Genomic DNA, 18,474 nt, shown 5'->3' with positions numbered 1-18,474 from the left:
CCGTTTTCTGCAGATGGGAGAGAGACCCAGGAGACATCAACCCTGGCCGGACGCCGACTGGCTGTCCTCGCACACTTCCAGGGACACCAAGGGGACAGATGTGCTCTATCCTGAGGAAAAGGAGGACGACACAAGTCCTCTGGACAGGTAAACCTCTGCCTGCTACGCACTGTTTTGCCCGACTGATTGCAATGCCACTGCAAGACAACAAAAGTCCTTTTCTATTCTCAGTTTGCTGTTTCTCTCTTTCTGCACCCCCCCTCCCCATTCCTCGTTGCTCCCACGTCGGTGATTCCATTACATCAGCGATTACTGCAGGATGCAAGGACGAGGGATCCGTAGCGAGAGCCAGGACAGCCGCAGCCCAGACAGCGCTTGCTCTTTGGATTATGACAGCAGCGAGTCCAGCCCAGATCATATTTTGGATGGTAAGGTCTTACTCTGAATGCATGCAGCATTAAAAAAAAAAGAGTCTTTTGTGCAAAAGCTCTGAACTCCAAAAAATGGTGTAAAGCACAGTTGCACTTTTTCAGCAAGTAGCACATGACAGGAGACTGTCTGCTTTAGATGCATTCATGCTTATGCCCTGGTGAGAACATACATACATTATTTACATACTTTCATCAAGATTTTGCAGTTTTTCAACACAAAAACTAACACAAGAAGTCTAAACACCTTAAAAATATGTTACAACCCCCAGTATGTCTATCTCCACGCTGTAAGAGATTCTACATAACTGAAATAAGCCACACAGTTCCCACAAATTTTAATAACTAATTAGGAACAAGAAGCAAAAGAAAACTAGGAAAAGTCTAACCATAAACCATCAGCAACACTAAACTGCTGCCACTCTGACCAGCCTGGTGTACATCCCTGTTACAGCCCTCAAAAACAGTCCCAGTTTCTCATATCGCCCCCTTGGGGAGATTAATTCCCCACATCTGATCTAAGCTAATCCAACATCAAAACTAAATGTAACAAAACTAAAAAAGAAAAATGCATAACATGAGCATAAACCACTCAAACTGCTGCTGCAGTCACAGGAATGTGAAGGGAGTGAGAGAACGGGCTTCCTGACCGCCCTCATAATCGCCTTTCGTCCTTTTCAGTCCATAAGGCCAGACCAGATACTGCAGCATAACTGAGAGGTCTTTGTATATTTATAATGCTAAAAAAAATGTGAGCTTTCTTCACGTTGTGAGGTTTTTTCATGTTGCAGTACTCTCTGCCTGCCTGTGCTCAGTCTCAGGTTTTCTTTCTGAAGTGTGCCAAACGCAGGATTTAAAATCACGATTTAAAATGTCCAGGGGAGCTTTAAAATATCTCTTCAATGTACAGTGAAGCTCATACCTGCAGAGAGGGATTTGGGCGTGCAGAGAGACATGGATTTTATTTATTTATTTATTTTTATTTTATTTCGAGGCTCGATAAGAGAAATGTCAGATAAAACTACCAGGCTGGTTATTTCTTAAGGATTACAGAGTACCTGCTGCCCCCCTCCCTGTGTGTAAAAGCTGTATCAAGGCCACTGAAGACTTTGGTTTCTCTGTCATACTTGTGTCTCTGCTGCGTCTAATTTTGCTTTCGCTTTCAGATCCTGCAGAGGCAGAGTATCTGAGTGAGAACAACTCGGATGAGGAGAACGACGAGAAGGAGGTGGACGAGGAGCGAAGGGAAGGGGTGACGAGCATGGACGAGGCTCTCAGGACAATAACGGACAGTGGCGGATGCGATCGAGCGGATTTCCTCAAGCAGAACTTTGAGACGCTGTCGGAGGGCTGCACTACAGGTAACACAGAACACACAGGCAGGCGTGCTTTGAGCTTTAGGGAAATAACCTTATTCTCTTTGTTGTTGGGAGCCAGGGGCAGAAGATTGATACCCTTTTGATGTCTAGTTATGACTAATGTATAGCCTGTTTGTGGCTAACACCTCCAGACATGGAGAAAAGAATTATTGCTTTATTTCCCAGACGTCTTTAAATGACCTCACGTGCAAATTCAGACACAGTCAACACTTATTATCCTCTCAGTCTCACTTCTACTTCCTGCCTCTGTCTCAATTGTCTTCCTTTTTGTTTTTTCTTGATGTCCATCCACAGCTGAGCAGAGCAGAGTCCCGAGGCTCAGTATGTCTTCACGCTTCCTGGCCGGAGGACATAATAACCGGTACTGCCTGACCACTTCAGACCAATGTGGATTCAACAGCTATAATTACAAACCCATGCGGACTCTCACACGCCGCTGTGTACTTTCCCTGTCTAGTCAAGCTGTCAGTTTAAAGTCACATTGTTAACCCTCTACGGGTGATTTTGTGCAGGAAATTGTTTTCTTTTTTTATTCTTGGAGGTGGAGATGTATAAGTGTAAACAGCTTCATATTTTGGGGGCTAAATGATGTCTAAGCTACTGTTAAAGAGGCGGCTCTCTGCAGAAGTCTCCAAATCCACCTACCAGCACATCTAAAGCTCGCTAATTCACATGGTATATCTTGTTTAAGCAGTGCAACCCCCTCCTGTTTAAAGTTTACGCTAACTGACTGCTGGATGAGGCTTCATATTGACTTTACAAACCTGAGAGTAATATCAATCTGCACATACGTTAGGGGAATAATGTGTGTCTCACTTATCTGCTTCTCTTACCCGGTATTACCTTTCTGCGCAGAGACGTGCTTCTGTTTGCCAAAGCGAACGGGAAGGAACAAGGCGGCCGCTCCATTAAGCCCCCGGTGTCAAAAGTGCGGCCCTTGATGGAAGATGGCGTAAGCGGGAACGCAGAAAATAAGAGTCCCGTGTCCCCTGGGAAAGCTCAAGGGCCAAAGTAAGAAGAAAGCACATACATTAAGAGGCGTCATGGGGGTTTCATTTTTGAGGCAAAACCGGATCTGCGAAACGTAAAGTCACTAAATGATTCTAAAAGATCAGTATGAACAACATGGGGGGATAGATGCTGTGTCACAAGGCTATGTCAGCACAACAGCACTGTGCTTTATTCCTGCCAGTCATGTGACTAAAATACTCACGCGTGCCGTGAACAGATGGTAAAGTTGCTGTATCGCGTCTCAGCAGGGCTCAGGAGAGAAGCAGTCCACCCCAGAAGACGACGACCACAGGGTCCCACCTCTGGAGGTTTTCTAATCCTCCCCCCAAAGCTTCGCTGCTGCTGGACAGGACGACGTGCATCCAAAAATCGCGCTCTGCCCAGGACTTGGCCACGCGCTGTACGTTTGATCCGGTTTCAATTCACTCATTTATTTGTCTGTGGTTCCTGTAATGTTTGTCTGATTTTTCAGTGAACTACAGTAATTCCATCCGCTGGCAACTGTGAGAAAGTTAATCTGCCTCAAGAGTGTATTTAAACATAATTTGCATTGCCGACTTACAGTTTCTTTGAAATTTGCCAAATTAATCAGTGTATTTTCCCACATGAGTTGAAAGTAACTGCTTTGTAGTCTTCTGAATCAGTTCATAACACTTTAGCACGTGTAATTTAATTCTACTTTCTTAGAATTAGTCATATTAATCTTCTCACTGTCTTTTTCTGCAGCTCTTTCCTCCCCTCTGCCCTCTAGTGACCAGAGGGAGTTGCACAAGAGACCTCAGCAGCTTTTCCTCAATGAACCCTCTCCCAGACCTTCCTCGTGCTTTTCTTCACACTCCTCTGGGTCCCCACAGTCATCCCAGTCCCCACTTCCATGGGAGAGCCCTAAACTCAAGCCCCAGCACTCTTACATGAACGCCACTGCTAGCTCTGTGGCAAAAAACCGGTCCTCCTCTTTTGGAGATGCCATCCATATAATGACCCCGCCAGGATCCCCCTTTTTCTCCAAGAGGAGGAGGTCGTCTGTGGAGGTAGAAACTGAGCCTCCCGTGCTCGCCTCATGTCCTGTCCTGATTTTCCCATCGTCTGCGTCGTCAAAAGATTCCCTTCCACTATCAAACATTCCCTCCTTGACTCCACCTCATCCTACAGCCAGCCAGAACGTCCCTCCTTCTCGCATCCCACTTCCTAAGCAGCCGCTCAGCCCTCGACTAAGCCTGTGCCTGGAGGTGAAGCCAAGCTCAAGTTGGTCTGGAAATATCAGCAGGGCTTCTACTCCTACAACAGACCCCGGATGTCACCATAGAGCTACTCCCCTAAACAAACAAGGTCAGAACGCCGGCCAGTCGTGTACTTTTTGATGTCTCCACAGAGCTAAGGAGCCGATCGGCTAACTGTGTGCTTGAACGTGATTTTATCTTGTTATTTTCAGCATTAGGCAGGCACCTGTCTCTAAGTTTGGATTCCTCTTTGTCATGTTCCATGCCTGTGAAGCAGAAAAGGGACTCAGTTTCTGAGAGGTGAAGTTTTATATCACTTGTGAAGACTTTGCTAGATGTTTTTTAACAGTCGCACATCAAATTGCTAGTTATTTGCTTCATACACAATATGAGTTGGCTGCAGTAGTATTTGTTCATTGTATCTGTTCAGTTCTGGGTATCTTATATACAAGAATTAGTACTGCCACTGCAACTGACTTACATTTCTGGCTTTTATTCCCAGTGCCAAGGAGCCAGGTCAGGTGGCTGTAGCTAAAGAGTGCCCTCTGGTGCCTGAACAGGCCCACACATCAAGCCCACAGCCAGGTTTGTCCTCCCACGACTTCTTTAACCAACCCTCCTCTTATTTGTTGCTACGTCCCCTGATGTTTTTCAGTACTGCCTGTCAGTCTTATCTGTCTCATATTATCTGCCTGCTTCCAGTTAGACCTTTACAAGGACGACACATGACAGAACAACAAGTTTTAAATATCTGCTTTTTTTGTTACATTTGTTACATTTATATTTGTTACATTTTGTTACTTTCATTCCTTTAGCTTCTTTGTCTTCAGCCCTCTTCTCGCTTCCCTCTAATATCAAAATATGGATGATTTTCATAAAATTTGCACATTTGTACTTCCTGAAAAGGATGAACATTTTCCGTTATGGCCTCATGTTTGCACACCAGGTACTGTTTTCCATTATCTGGGGAAATTTGCAGGTGAATTTGAATATTACTTAGACTCTGCTGTGACGTCAAATACAAAGCCTCAGTTAATGGGCAGTGCAGAGTTTTCCTCACATTGCTCACTCGCTCAGTAAATAAAAGGTATCTAATAGTTTTAAAGTGCTCTGGTGAATCTTACAATAACGCCATCCCCTTCGTCATACTTCCCTCCCGGCTGTTCCCTGAATGATAAGCGCCTTTCAAAGGCCAGGAATTTCTTTTCGCTTCATTTCAATTTGAAAAACACAGAAACCTTAAATGGCATTAAGTGATAGCAGCTCTGTACCTGAAACTGTGTTTTGCTGGATGATATAAACTGTGAAATCAGTTTTCTTAGTTTACACTGTTACAGCTCTGCAGCTTTTTGCAGCAACCTCCTCAACTGTTTGTTTCTTTTCTGATACCAACTTTTCCCTCTTTCTTTCTTATATGCTCTTCAACCTTTTGCACAACGTTTACCGCTCTCCTACTTCGCTCGATAACAGCGCACGCTTGTGTTTGTGCTATTTGTGCTTCTGGGTTTGGTGCTGATTTTCTGCATGCTGTGCCGTACTTGAAATTCATTCTCTCTATCTCTCTCTGCAGATCGCTCAGTCACCTTGGAAACTTGTAGGCAGGTTGTTACCGACCTTCACAGCAGTCTGCGGAAAACTGTCATGTTATACACTACGGTCAGTGTGTGCGTCTGTGTATATGAATGCGTGAAAATGGTGGGTGGATGGTAGGGTTGCCAACTCCCTGAAAAATAAATAAGGGACACCTCGTGGCCAGGGCCGGGCGACCCAGTTGTCTTCACCCTTCCCAGTGTGGTGAATTTTCTAGCTCTTTTTTTGTGTGTGAAATTATTTTTTTAACCCTTTGACTTGAATTTGATTTAAGTAGATGTGTATTCTTTGTGATATGAACACATGTGAAACAAATGATCATTTAGCCATTTATTTTTAGCTCAAAATGACAACATTAACACAATAAAACAGGTCTCCTTCTTAAACAGAAGCCTGTCATGCTTAACTTTTGAGAATATAAGTAAATCTTTCTTTAAAAGAACTCTGTCCTGCTTAACTTAAAATAATAGAAAACAATAGAAAGAAAAACATTCTTGTAACAGTGCACATTTAGTGCATTTAGTACAATCGGCTTCAGTTGAGCTATTATTTCAGCTTTTCTAATGCTAATCAGCTGCTCCTGTTTGTAAACCCGCTTGTTCCCATGATTACGCATCTTAACTCATCATCATTATTCATCTATGTATTACTTTTATGTATTAGTCATCTATTTGTTGTAATCATCTATCCTTGCAGTTGTTTGTTACACAAAATAAATTATATTATCACACTTCTGGCCACATAGCGCTGATATTCATTGCACATGCCCATATTAACTTTTTCCAGCCAGGTGTTTTCCTTTTCCCATTCTTCCCTTTCTCTGAGGGGAACAAACATTGCTGTTCTAATGCTGGGCTCACACTGTGCGGTTTTAGGCCCATTTTGAGCCGATTTTTGACCGATTTTGGCCTTCATCGTGCATCGTGTAGTATACGTGGGGTAACGAGAAGTGATTAACACCTCACGACCAGCTCCCGATCATCAATCGCTCGTGAGGGTCTCATCACAGCCGCTCACACTGCTCGCGCGCAAACACGTAAACGTTGGTGTAAAAGACGGTGCAGCACGGCTGTGCAGCGTGTGATCTGGACACAGGCGATGGAGGCACAACTTGTAGAACTTTGGAAAGCTCATCCGAGCCTTTTCGATGTGGCATCACAAAATTATCACGACCACAACAACCGTGAAAATAGTTGGATTTACACTGCTGCTTAATCACAGCTGCCTGATCATGTTTTTCATTAGCAATTTAGCAAAGTTGATGGTGGTGGTGGTGTGTCTGTGTGAGTGTAAGACGGAGAGAGAGAGAGCGCGACAGATTTTCTGTTATAACCTTCATGTTATGGAGGCACAGTGTGAGCACTCAGGTCGCATCAGAGCATCGGGCGGTATAGTGTGAGACCCTGCATCGTGACCTACCAACTTCTAACCCCTGCGAGTCAATCGTGCAGTTTGAGCAGGAGCTGAATAACGTGACTGAAAAAATCGCACAGTGTTTGCCCAGCTTTAGGTGTACTGTCGTCCGAGACTTGCACCGCCGTGTCGGCGTTTGTTTCCCTGTTGGCCATGCTTCTTGTTGTGGTCATCTGTTGTGGTCATCTGTTGTCTTCCGGTATTTTCTCCGTAAGCGACCTTTCCTCGACCAATGAGATGAGCGGTAATCTGAATTGTCATACTCGAATTGTCATAAGTGTGCTGTCAGCTCATTGGTCACAAAGCAGGAGAGGGGCTGGGAATTATGTTTTCAAACAAAGCGTTAATTCCATTAAAAGTTATAGACTACTTTTGATTCTCACTGTATTACGGGACAAAGTGCGTCCCTTATTAGCTCAATACGGGACGTGTACTTTTGTTTCGAAATACGGGACGATTCCGTTTTTTAAGGGACGGTTGGCAACCCTAGTGGATGGAGAACTTGATAGAAAGCAGGAAACAGAGAGAGAATAAGACAAAGGGGAAAAGCAAACATCTATAATCTGATGAAGCGAAAGAAGAGATAAAGGCACTGCCCATCTGTGTGTGCCCCTGGCTGCCTGTTGACTGCATGAACTGCATAAAAGACATGTGTGTCTGGGCATTTTAAAGCCACCCATTTTAAAATTCTCAACATGGCTTTCACCTTGTTGTTTTTGCTTTGTTTTTGTTTTTTAAATATAGTCAGAAGTGACTACATTTAAACAAGAGGGTTAACTGTTATCAGCTAATGCTAGCTAGCTTGGTTAGCATGCTAGCTTGGTTAGCCTGCTACCCAATCTATTATCCAACCAAGGGTTAGGGTATCAATAAAGTATCAATAAAGTGTATGTGTGCACGCATGGATCCAGATACCTGCTAATTAGGGTTGAGTAATGAACACAGGAAATTGTAGAATTTAACTCACCAAAATCTTAGCAGGGACTTTTTGGATGGGACGCTAGTACAGTAAACTACACAGCAAGCCACACTGGAAGGTACACTATATAGATAACATTGGTCACAACCCTTAATTTTTGAATTCACGTTTTTTCAATCCCACTGCCACATGTGCATATAATCAAACACCTAGCCATGCAGTCTGCTTTTACAAACATTGGTGAGAAAAAAATTAGTTTTCAAGAGTTTACTAAATTTAAACGAGATGCTGTAGTGTAATAGGATGCCACTATGCAAAAAGTTAGCTTGTGAAATTTCTTCCCTCCCAGATACTACATGATGTGATATTACTGTAAAGTGAAAGCGTTATAGAGCGGGGTTGCTGAGTACTGAGGCACATATTTTGTTAAAGTCACCACAAGCACTTTGCTGACTCAGTAACTCCTGTGTCATTATCATCAAAAACTGTGTGCCGGGAGCTTCATAGCTCATGGGTTTCCAGGGTGGAGCAGCTCCTGTTGGTGTAATGTGTAGGTGGCCTAGTGAAAAAAAAAAAGATTTAAAAAAATATATACTTACCAAATAAAGTGTATGTTTTAGTACATTAAATGGTGAACAGGATGGGTGTAGCTACTTTTGCCATTCAAAGTAGCTACAAAGTAGCCCATATTAAATGCTTAACAGATTTTAAATGGGTGAATTATAAAAACATTCACACTTTGTTATGAAAGGGAAAGTGCTCTATAAGAACTACAATCATTTTCTATCTGGTGGAAAACATGTTTATTTCTTCTGTAAAGTTGAGTATTTTAACATGAAACGGCATGGAGACTTGACTCTGCTTTTGGGGCAAGCCTCAAGTGGTCGTTCAGGGTACTACAACTTTCACTCCATCATTGGCTTTCCTTTTAATTTCTGGAAGTTTGGATGGCTGACTTACTTTATATATGCATGTGTTCATTAACAACAGGTACTACAACATAGCCAACAGACCAGTGAAGATCAACATGAGATGAGGAGCATCCTGTCCAAGGCGCTGCTTACAGTTAAGGATGAGCTGGACTCTCTGCCTCATCCTTCCTCACCCCAATCTGAAGGGCCCCCAGGGGTAAACTGTGACGGAGAGAAGGCCCTGGCTCTGCTGGAGCAGTACGCTGAGCTGCTGGTGAAGTCTGTAGAAAAGAGACTAGACACCAAGACCTGAAGAGATAGACTAATGTTTGCAGGGCCCATAAACCAGGAGGAGAAAGAGAGACGAAGACTCTATAGCACTCTTAAATGCACAATTGTTTTTTTTGCACAGAGACCATTTGGAAAATGGATGTTGAGTATTATTGTCTAGAATATATATATATATATATATATATATATATATATATATATATATATATATTTTTTTTAATTGCCTTACTTTCACATTGCTGTTGCTCTCCTTTCTCTGTGGAGCATTTTTTAAACTATCTAATTGAATTTTTCTAAGTGAATGTTACAAAGGGAAACACTGGAGGGACAAAGGTGATGAAGTCACGTGAAGAGCAGAGGTAGTCCAAAACTAGAAGACCACATGGGTTTAAAAAATATGCCACAGTTTTTGTTAATTATACACACAACTTTTGTTTATTTATTTTTTTCTGCTATTAAACTGTTAGTAATTGGATGAGAGTAATATTTTTTAAGCAAAGTAAATATATGTGGATAGAAACGTACTGAGATGTTTTTAGTTTTTACTGAATTTAAAAACAAATTATGTCCATAAGATGAAGCTAATCATTATTTGTTCCCAGTATAAATATCCAGGCTCAAAATTCCGCCTCGTCGTCTGTGTAGCTGTTCTGTTTTGTGGAAGTTGAAGCCTTGACCCAAATGTGATGTTAGCTTAAGGGTCTGGTACAATATCTATAATTTAACAATATGCTGCTCTTGAGGTAAAAATGCTAACGTTTGGGCTTAAAGGAGTGAGGACAGAAATGGTTTCACTGAGTTTTTACTGTAGGAAAGAGCTTTTCAGGCTACCTCTGTCAGTCGTTGACAGAGGTAGCTGATGGTGTTTTCCTTGTAAAACTCACTGTAACTTTGGTGAAACGATTGCTTGTCGACATGTATCACACAGTCGATCATCCAGTTAGTTCCTTTTATACGTTTGTGCTGATTTTTTATTTCTCTGAAAGAGAATTTCTCTTATTTTACTGTTATACAGTTTCATAGTGTTGATCTGTTAAAACAAAACACAATAAAAACATGGACTTGATTACACTAGGACCCTTGTACATTTATTATTAAAGGATTTCTACAGTTAATACTAATCGAGAGGTAATAATCATGAACCAGTGTTGCCGTTTTTTTCCAACATCGGTGCATACATAGTTCTCAGTTATCTATTAGTTAGTAGGACTTTCATATTATAGATTATGTTATTGTCTACAATAAAAATAGTAGCAGTAGCATCTATACAGAAAATCAAATGCCTCTGTGCATGAAGTGATTAGTGCTGTGGCACAGGACGTATTCCTTATTGTTAAACAATGAGCTCAGCTCATTACCTTACACATCACAGGACCAACTAACATGCGTATTTATCCCATTTTAGAGCATAATGCTAAACATTAACTGAAACGTTACCCCCAAGATGTAGCCTGTAAATACCGTAAGAGTATGTGTCACACCATTAATCTACGTATATGTATCTCTGCTGCATAAACACACAGTCGTATATATGCGTTCATCTGTGTGGCTAAAGCTGAATTTCTTAAGGAAGTGTCTCCACATTGACGTATGTGAGGACGACATCATGCAAGATGTTGATTCTGTCGATCTGGTTGAGCTCTCTGATGCGGTGACGGAACTCAAACAGGGGGATGTTGTTCACTGCCACCCTGAACGTCTCAGGCGTGCACAGGATCTTCATCTGCAAGAGAACACACCACCAGTGACATCCTTACATTGAGACTATGACAACTTATGTGTACAGGTAAGAAAGTTCTTCACCAGGTATTACTAAATAAAATAAAAAAAAAAAAAAAAAAAAAATATATATATATATATATATATATATATATTTTATATATATATATTTTATATATATATATATATATTAGGGGTGCAACGATACTCGTATCGATATTGAACCGTTTGATACAGTGCTTTCGGTTCGGTACGCATATGTATCGAACAATACAAAATTTGTAATTTATTTTATCAACTTTCCTTCTGACGATGCTGTCTGTGTTGAGCGCTCAGTGTATCTGCGTTCGACTACTCCGCCTAGGCTGCACTGTCGAGCGCAGATCCACTGAGCGTTCAACACAGACAGCATCGTCAGAAGGAAGAGCGCAGGGCAAGCTAGCGAGACAGAAGTTAAGCTCTCCTTGCAACATGGCAAATTGAACCTCCCCCACCCTCATTCAGATCTGGCGTTTGGAATTATTTTGGTTTTCATGTGACGTATGACCCTGAAGGTAAGCGCGTCATGGACTAAAGTAAAACAGTATGTTGGATGTGCCACGCAATGCTCAATTACATGGGTGGGAACTAACGTGTTGGCCGTCTAGCCCCATGCAGGGGTAGCTCGTTAACGGAGATTTGCCGTGTTGTGGCGTTAACGTCATTTCAACGAGATTAACGCTGACAGCACTAGTGGGAACACAACGAATATGACTGCACATTTACTCCTACATCATCCTAGTGCAAAGACAAGTGGAAGCAGACAAAAACAACAAGCATGCATGCTACAAACTTTACCCGAGTCATTTAGACAGCCGTTAGCACATGATTCTCCTTATGGGGACCTGATATGTTTAATATTGTGGCGAGCTCAGACAAGGAGGAGACGTAGGTGTCGTTTGGTCTTGCTTCCCGTGAGCTAGCCAGGGAGCACAGCCGTTTATTGACATCTGCAGAAGAACACTGCCGCTAGCTAACTGCTCAGCGCGGCAACCGCACAGCAACAACAACACACAGAGCGCCCTCTGACCCCGGAAGGACACACCGTCGCAGCGAGAAGGCGTCACCAGTCACTATGGCAACATAAACAAAACATAACTGTACAAACAGAACCCCGAACAGCCCTGACCCGCTACATAGCCCCCACCTAAGGGGTCAGTCGTCCCCAACTACCCCACACAAAGTCCTGCAAATGTCCAGGTGCCTTCTTTTGGCGCACCGGCCGGTCACGACCGGCGGGGGAAAAGTCACTCGGGTCAGAACATGGGGTGCCACCATCATCCCACTTCTGACACCAATGTGGCGAGCTCAGACAACGAGGAGACGGAGGTGTCGTTTGGTCTTGCTTCCCGTGAGCTAGCCAGGGAGCACAGCCGTTTATTGACATCTGCAGAAGAACACTGCCGCTAGCTAACTGCTCAGCGCGGCAACCGCACAGCAACAACAACAACACACAGGGCGCCCTCTGACCCCGGAAGGACACACCGTCGCAGCGAGAGGGCGTCACCCGTCACTATGGCAACATAAACAAAACATAACTGTACAAACAGAACCCCGAACAGCCCTGACCCGCTACAATATGCTGCTGAGAATATAGCCCAGAAGAAGTGTATAGTATAGCTTTTATTTTGGAAAGAGCCATTTCTCTGTAATAAACTCTCTTTTCCAAAGATGCCAGCCAAAGAAAAGCTCACCACAAAACGGAAAAGTAATGACAAATCAGACTATAAGGCAAAAAGAAAGTGCAGCTTTATGGTTTCATGGACAAAAGAATTTCTGTGGCTGCAATATGACGAGCTATATAACCGGGGCTGCACATAAGTGGTCCGCAGGTGCGCATTCGCTGTCAAAACAAAAAACAAAAAAACGCGCACAAGATATGAAGTTGCAACGCGTGTTTGCATACATACGATTTTCTGGAGGAGGACAGAAATTTGTTTAAAACTCTTAAAGATGTCGAAGAAGCTCCTTTAAGCAATTACTTTGGTGTTCCTCTACCTCCAAAGAAATGTCAGAAGGAGTCCGAACCACAAAAGAAGCGCATATTCTCGGAAAAGTGGTTGCAGGAGGTGAGCTGGCTTCAAACAAATGATGAACGCACAGAGGTGTGGTGCGGAATGTGCCGTGAAAATCCCACTCTAGCGGACAAAAACAGTGCTTTTTATATGGACGCAAACGCGCGTTGCAACTTCTTATCTGGTGCGCGTCTTTTATTTTGACAGCGAATGCGCACATGCGACCACTTATGTGCACCCGTGTAAATAACATAATGTTCTGCCGGGTGTGTTGTTGGTTTTCTCTCGATTTCTGAGTCGACAAGCGCCTTTGTTACTGGGACCAGTCATTTTAAGAAAGGCCCCCATTAGAACCCATGAGAAATGCAAGAAATGCATTATTGCTCAGTCTGCAATATCTTTCCCAGAACAAACACCAATTGCAAATAACATACTAAAAATAAACCTGAAAAATCTGTTTAGAACAGCGTACTATGTTGCAAAGAGTGAACTACCACTGGCAAAATTTAGCAGTCTTTGCAAGGTTCAAAAAGCAAATGGCCTAGATCTTGGTTCCACTTGTCTCTTACCCGTGACTTCAGCGGAAATTTCAAATTCAGGATCTGACACAGACTGATTCATGTCCTACACAGTTCTTACAAGTTCATAGAAATTTCTGTTCAATTAGAACCAAGTATTTGAGTTGATGATTGTAATTTTTATACAATGTTCTAATTTGTTTTTCAACAATTTTTTGATTAATGTTTTGTTTCCTTTACAATATTATACTTTAATGTATAATATTGTAAAGGAAACAAAACAGGAAACAAAACATCAATCAAAAAATTGCTCTCTTTTTTATTCGGGCTGCTTACATTTATTTTGGGCTACCAAAAACTGAAGAGTCCCTGCCCGAAGGGCTACCAGGGATTTTGAAATTTTGAGAGCCCTGAGATATATTTATTTTTTTAATTACTTTTGTTTCAACAACATTACATTTAAAAACTGTACTTTTGAGTTAAAATATATATTTATAATTTTAATAAATGACAAATTAAAAAGACATGAACATTTTTTTTGTATCGAAAAAATATCGAACCGTGACACCAAAGTATCGAACCGAACCGTGAATTTTGTGTATCGTTGCACCCCTAGCATTTAGGCGTGTAGACATAGTCAAGACGACCTGCTTAAGTTAATCCAAGCATCAGAGTGAGAAAGAAAGGCGGTTTAAGTGACTTTGAATGCATATGGTTGTTGGTGCCAGAAAAGCTAGTCTGAGTATTTACAAACTGCTGATCTATTAGGATTTTCCCCACACAAGCTTGAGCTCCATTTTTCTCGGTGAAAATGTCTTGCTGATGCCAGACGTCAGAGGAGAATGGCCAGACTGCTTCGAGCTGATAGGAAGGCAATAAGCACTTATTACAACTAAAATACGAAGAAGAGCTTCTCTGACTGCACAACACATTGAAGCTCGATGCAGATGGGCTACAGCAGCAGAAGACCACACTGGATAACACTCCGGTCAGCTAAGACCAGGATAATGAGGCTACAATTTGCACAAGGTCATCAATATTACACAATAAAGGGTTGGGCTGATGAGTCTCAATTACTGCTGTGGCATTCAGATGTGAGCATCGTACCAGAATCTGGTGTAAACAACATGAAAACATGGATCCATCCTGCCTTGCATCAACTGTTCAGGCTGAGGGTAGTGTAATGGTGATGGGGATATTTTATTTACACCACCGGAGCATCATTTAAACACCACAGTCTACCTGAGTTTTGTTACTGTTATCTTCTACTCATCTTCTAATGGCTGGTTTCAGCTGGATAACCCATCATGTCACAAAACTCAGATCATGTCACAAATATGCTTTCCTGAACCTGTCAGCAAGTTCACTGTACTCCAATAGCCTCTACACCAAATCTGAGTCCAATAGAGCATGTTTGTGATGTTGTGTTCATAGTTGCATCATAGATGTTCAGCCAACAAATCTTCAGCAGCAGTTTGATGCTGTTGTGTCAACATGGACCAGCATCTCTGAGGAATGTTTCCAGCACCTTCTTGTATTAGTTGCCACAAAGACCCTAACCCTAGCCAAAAGGGGTCCAACAAGATACTAGCAAGGTGTAACTAATGAATTGTTCAGTTAGAATATGTCACCTCTCATTAATTAAATTAATGTCAAGTTGAAAAGTGCAGTGTTATTTCCACTTATGCTCATTGTAAAACAAATACTTTAGAGAAAACTCATTGAAAGTGCAGGCCCAGGAGGAGGAGCAGCAAAAGTGAATTCTCATGCGATCACTGGTTTCAAGTTAAAAAAAAAAAATCTGCGATCACTGAAAATTAATTGAGCACACAATTATTAATTAGCCTAATTGCAAAAACATGGTTATAGAATGACCCGTGAGTGCCACAGATTTCCCAGCTTTTGACCTCCTGGCTCCTTTTATCTGCATCTGCCTCATGGCTGTGATACCCGTGATAACTGTTTTTAATTTTACAAGAACAAAAAATGAGACTTACTGTTTAACAGAAGTAAAGTAAAATTGGTCTTTTCAACACAAAGTATTACAATTTGACATGTAAGTGATGCTGCACAGATCAAAGCTCACTTCTGCTGTATGTACTGTATAGTACACATTATAATGTCACCAAATCAGTTATTAGAAGAAGTAGCAGTAACGAGTGCCCGTTAACACATTGTGTTATTGATGTGAGTGAACACAAACCCAGGACCGTTGGACACAAAGACAGAATCAGCTCCACAGATTAGTCTCCTCTTTACGATGCCTGTTAAACATAAGTGTTATTGATGTTACTGAGCAACATGAGACCCCCACTGACCTCCAGGAGCCTCCCTGCAGCATAGCAGCTCCCTTATCTAGGACCCGCCTGCACAAACGACTTTCCAACCCTTTCCATTTTTTCGAGGCCTAACGTTTCCCATGAGAAAGTGACCTAGAGTCAGTTAAACGCACAAGGATCAGCAGTAAAACTCATTTTATTGCACGTTAGTAGTTTTAGTTTAGTTTCATCTAATTAGTTATTAGTTTTTAAAAGTATTAATAATGTAAGAATTGTTTTAAACTTCTGAAAATTGAGATTAATGATTTAAAAAGTGATCTTCAGTTTGTTTTGTGCTCTGAAGCGATCCAACGATTAATACAACACAATATAGCCTCTCATGGGTGCTTCAGCCCACTGCCCTGATCTAATTTCGGTCACTGCCACTCACCTCAAAAGGGCTCCCAAGCGCAAAAGGGAAGGGACCCTTCAGGTCTCTCTCTTCGGCACCCCAGCGTTCACCCAGTTTGTGGTTGCGGACAAGCACCTGCTTGCCCGCCTCGTTGAAGCGGGGGTTGATGTGAAAGGCGATGTCGTTGCCTCTCAGGAAGTTCACTGTGAACCTGCGGGAGACCAGACTGATTCAGACTAAAGAAAACATGCTCTCAAGAACCTAATGCAACATGAAATCCACCTCGTTTTTCAAAGACACTGAGGGCACACAGACGCAGGCTTACATTTTAGCGTTAGGTTTCACATAGCCCAAGATCGTCATCATCATTTTGTCATACACCCCTCGGGCCAGGTTCAAGTTGTATGGCACGCTCTAAACAGCAAAGAGAGAGGAGCACAGTAAAACAGCCTGGCAGCAAACTAACACACCCGGTTCCTTGCATTTGACTCACTAGAGGTCCAGATGTGGGTGGGAGCCAGTGGGGAGGCATGATGGATGGATTCTGCCCAGGCCATCCTGATTGTCCCGGGTTATAGGGCCAGCCGGGATTTGCAGGCCAGCCTGGTACATTTGGATGGATGCTGGGAGCAGGTGCAGGCACTGGAACTGGAGTTGGAGTTGGATTTGGGACTTGAACTTGAATTGGAGCTGGTGGCTGAGGAGGCTGGTACTGGATGCCTGGCCAGCAAGGCTGACAGGGCTGCACTGCAGTTGGAGCTGGAACTACAGTTGTGGTTGGCGCAGGAGGTGGTGTTATGACTTGAGTGGGAGATTGGAGTGGAATTGAAGTGGGGACAGAGACTGGAGCTGGTTGCATCCCAGGCCAGCAGGGTGTGTTTGGCTGGCCTGTCCAGCACGGTGCGGGTTGAGTGGCCTGTCCTGGCCAAGTGGGGAATCCAGCTCCAGAAGGTGACAGGCTGGGCCAAAGGCTGTTAGCCTGTGGGGCAGAACCAGAGGACGGGCAGCTGCCACACAGAGGATCAGAATGCTGAGACAGAGGAGGAGGCGGAGGAGGAGGAGAGGAGGAGGAGGATGGAGAAAGAGAAGGGTCAGGAGCCAAGATGGAAATACGTGGGAGGGAGAAGGTGGACACGATGGAGGACACCAACTTGCAGTTGCAAACATAAGCAAAAAGTTATACATTTACATTAAGGTTGGATAACAGAGGAGAATGCAATGCACTCATTCTTACCAGAGTAGAGATCTGAGAATTTGATGAAGTACTTACATCCATGCTGCCTGTCAGAAAAAAATTAATGGAGCTTTTATTGATTTTAGCCTTTTAAACCACAATTTAAAAAAAAACCCCAAAAAAAACAACCTAACAGGACTTTATAGAGATAGAAAGAAGCTAAATCTTAGTGTGCAGTTGCAAACACTGATATCAAATGAGAGAGACATGAAAAGAAAGCTTTTTTAAATATTATCATTATTATTTTACAAGCTGGGAACGTGCTCTGTAGTCACACTGTGCTTTGACAGCAGAGTTCACAAGGTGACCACCAGAGGACTCTACAGCTTTTCAAGATGTCAGCGCACGGTAGAACAGGAAGATTGTCCAACTTCCTATACGCAGATAATTAAGGCTTACCCATTACCACGAGACATAGTAATTGGCTGATGACCACAGTAAACATCTTGAGTCATGGAGAAACATAGTGGCACATTGATTTGGGTCAACACGGTGACTTATATGCACTTAAGAAGGAATGCACAGTAACAATAACTCTCCGTTGTTAACCTTACAGCTTTTTTCAATGCAGATTGAAACTAACTATACTTTCTGTTTGCTTCTTAATGTTTCCTGTTGCTATGAAATAATAACAACATTTCATTTAATCTACAGTCAATAAGTCAGATATGGATAATAGTGCACAAGTTGTCATAAAATGTAAAATTTCAGACAGGAAGTTAAAAATGTCCTTGATTTGGACTTCCTGTCCACTCCTGCCACCTTTATCATAACCAATCAACATTAATCAGTCTGATGAGTTACAGTTAAATGATATCTTTATTATTAAAATTTGTTGTGTTCTTAAATTTAGAGCACATTTTATGGCCTATTTGTCTTAGAGAAGAAGATTTTGAGCAGCATTTGCAAAGCTCTCCCAGGACCCAGACCAGGAAAGAATTTTTCACTTCACCTTTTACCTGTTAGAGTGTGCCGTTTCTGATCCATTACATAAAAAGACACTGCAGCAGATAAAAAAAATAAGAATGGAAGTTACCTCAACTTTGCTCTAGTCCTCAGGTGCACACAGGAGCAGGATGTGCTGTGGTTTAAGGCAAAACGTTGACTTGGAGCACAC

General features: G+C 42.5%; 2 protein-coding genes and 1 long non-coding RNA gene across 6 annotated transcripts in view; 1 reads left to right on the top strand and 2 right to left on the bottom strand.

Annotated features, from left to right (window-relative positions):
* The window catches only part of LOC143412579 (uncharacterized), a 17,497-nt gene extending 14,727 nt beyond the window's left edge, over positions 1-2,770 (bottom strand). The window contains exon 1 of the long non-coding RNA XR_013093094.1: positions 2,641-2,770. This is a non-coding gene — a long non-coding RNA (uncharacterized LOC143412579). The remainder of the gene's footprint in view (positions 1-2,640) is intronic.
* The window catches only part of LOC101487507 (mitogen-activated protein kinase-binding protein 1), a 24,744-nt gene extending 14,516 nt beyond the window's left edge, over positions 1-10,228 (top strand). The window contains exons 23-33 of one of the 2 annotated variants that reach the window (XM_004542140.4): positions 14-147; positions 307-428; positions 1,595-1,789; positions 2,102-2,168; positions 2,663-2,818; positions 3,067-3,218; positions 3,545-4,147; positions 4,251-4,338; positions 4,541-4,623; positions 5,609-5,694; positions 8,951-10,228. In XM_004542140.4, coding sequence (XP_004542197.2) covers positions 14-147; positions 307-428; positions 1,595-1,789; positions 2,102-2,168; positions 2,663-2,818; positions 3,067-3,218; positions 3,545-4,147; positions 4,251-4,338; positions 4,541-4,623; positions 5,609-5,694; positions 8,951-9,184 — 1,920 coding nt within the window. In that variant the 3' untranslated portion in view covers positions 9,185-10,228. Of the gene's footprint in view, positions 1-13; positions 148-306; positions 429-1,594; positions 1,790-2,101; positions 2,169-2,662; positions 2,819-3,063; positions 3,219-3,544; positions 4,148-4,250; positions 4,339-4,540; positions 4,624-5,608; positions 5,695-8,950 lie in introns of both variants that reach the window. The other variant, XM_023155157.3, reaches the window with a different exon arrangement.
* Positions 10,225-18,474, bottom strand: LOC101486653 (galectin-9). 3 transcript variants are annotated; one of them, XM_012916672.2, is made up of 7 exons: positions 18,394-18,474; positions 17,358-17,404; positions 16,617-17,153; positions 16,449-16,537; positions 16,163-16,334; positions 15,772-15,885; positions 10,781-10,885 (listed from the first exon to the last, which is right to left on the bottom strand). In XM_012916672.2, exons 2-6 carry the CDS (start codon positions 17,397-17,399, stop codon positions 15,805-15,807), a joined length of 921 nt encoding a protein of 306 aa, XP_012772126.1. In that variant the 5' UTR covers positions 17,400-17,404; positions 18,394-18,474; the 3' UTR covers positions 10,781-10,885; positions 15,772-15,804. The 3 variants fall into 3 exon arrangements, with proteins under 3 accessions (XP_004542194.1, XP_012772126.1, XP_076729838.1); XM_076873723.1 differs by having other exon boundaries at positions 15,772-15,860; XM_004542137.3 differs by lacking the exon at positions 15,772-15,885 and having other exon boundaries at positions 10,225-10,885; positions 18,394-18,472.

The sequence above is a fragment of the Maylandia zebra genome, linkage group LG15 (genome assembly GCF_041146795.1).
Source record: "Maylandia zebra isolate NMK-2024a linkage group LG15, Mzebra_GT3a, whole genome shotgun sequence".
Classification (NCBI taxonomy): Eukaryota; Metazoa; Chordata; class Actinopteri; order Cichliformes; family Cichlidae; genus Maylandia; species Maylandia zebra.
Note: the sequence above shows the minus strand (reverse complement) of the source record. Positions and strands in the feature narration are given on the sequence as shown.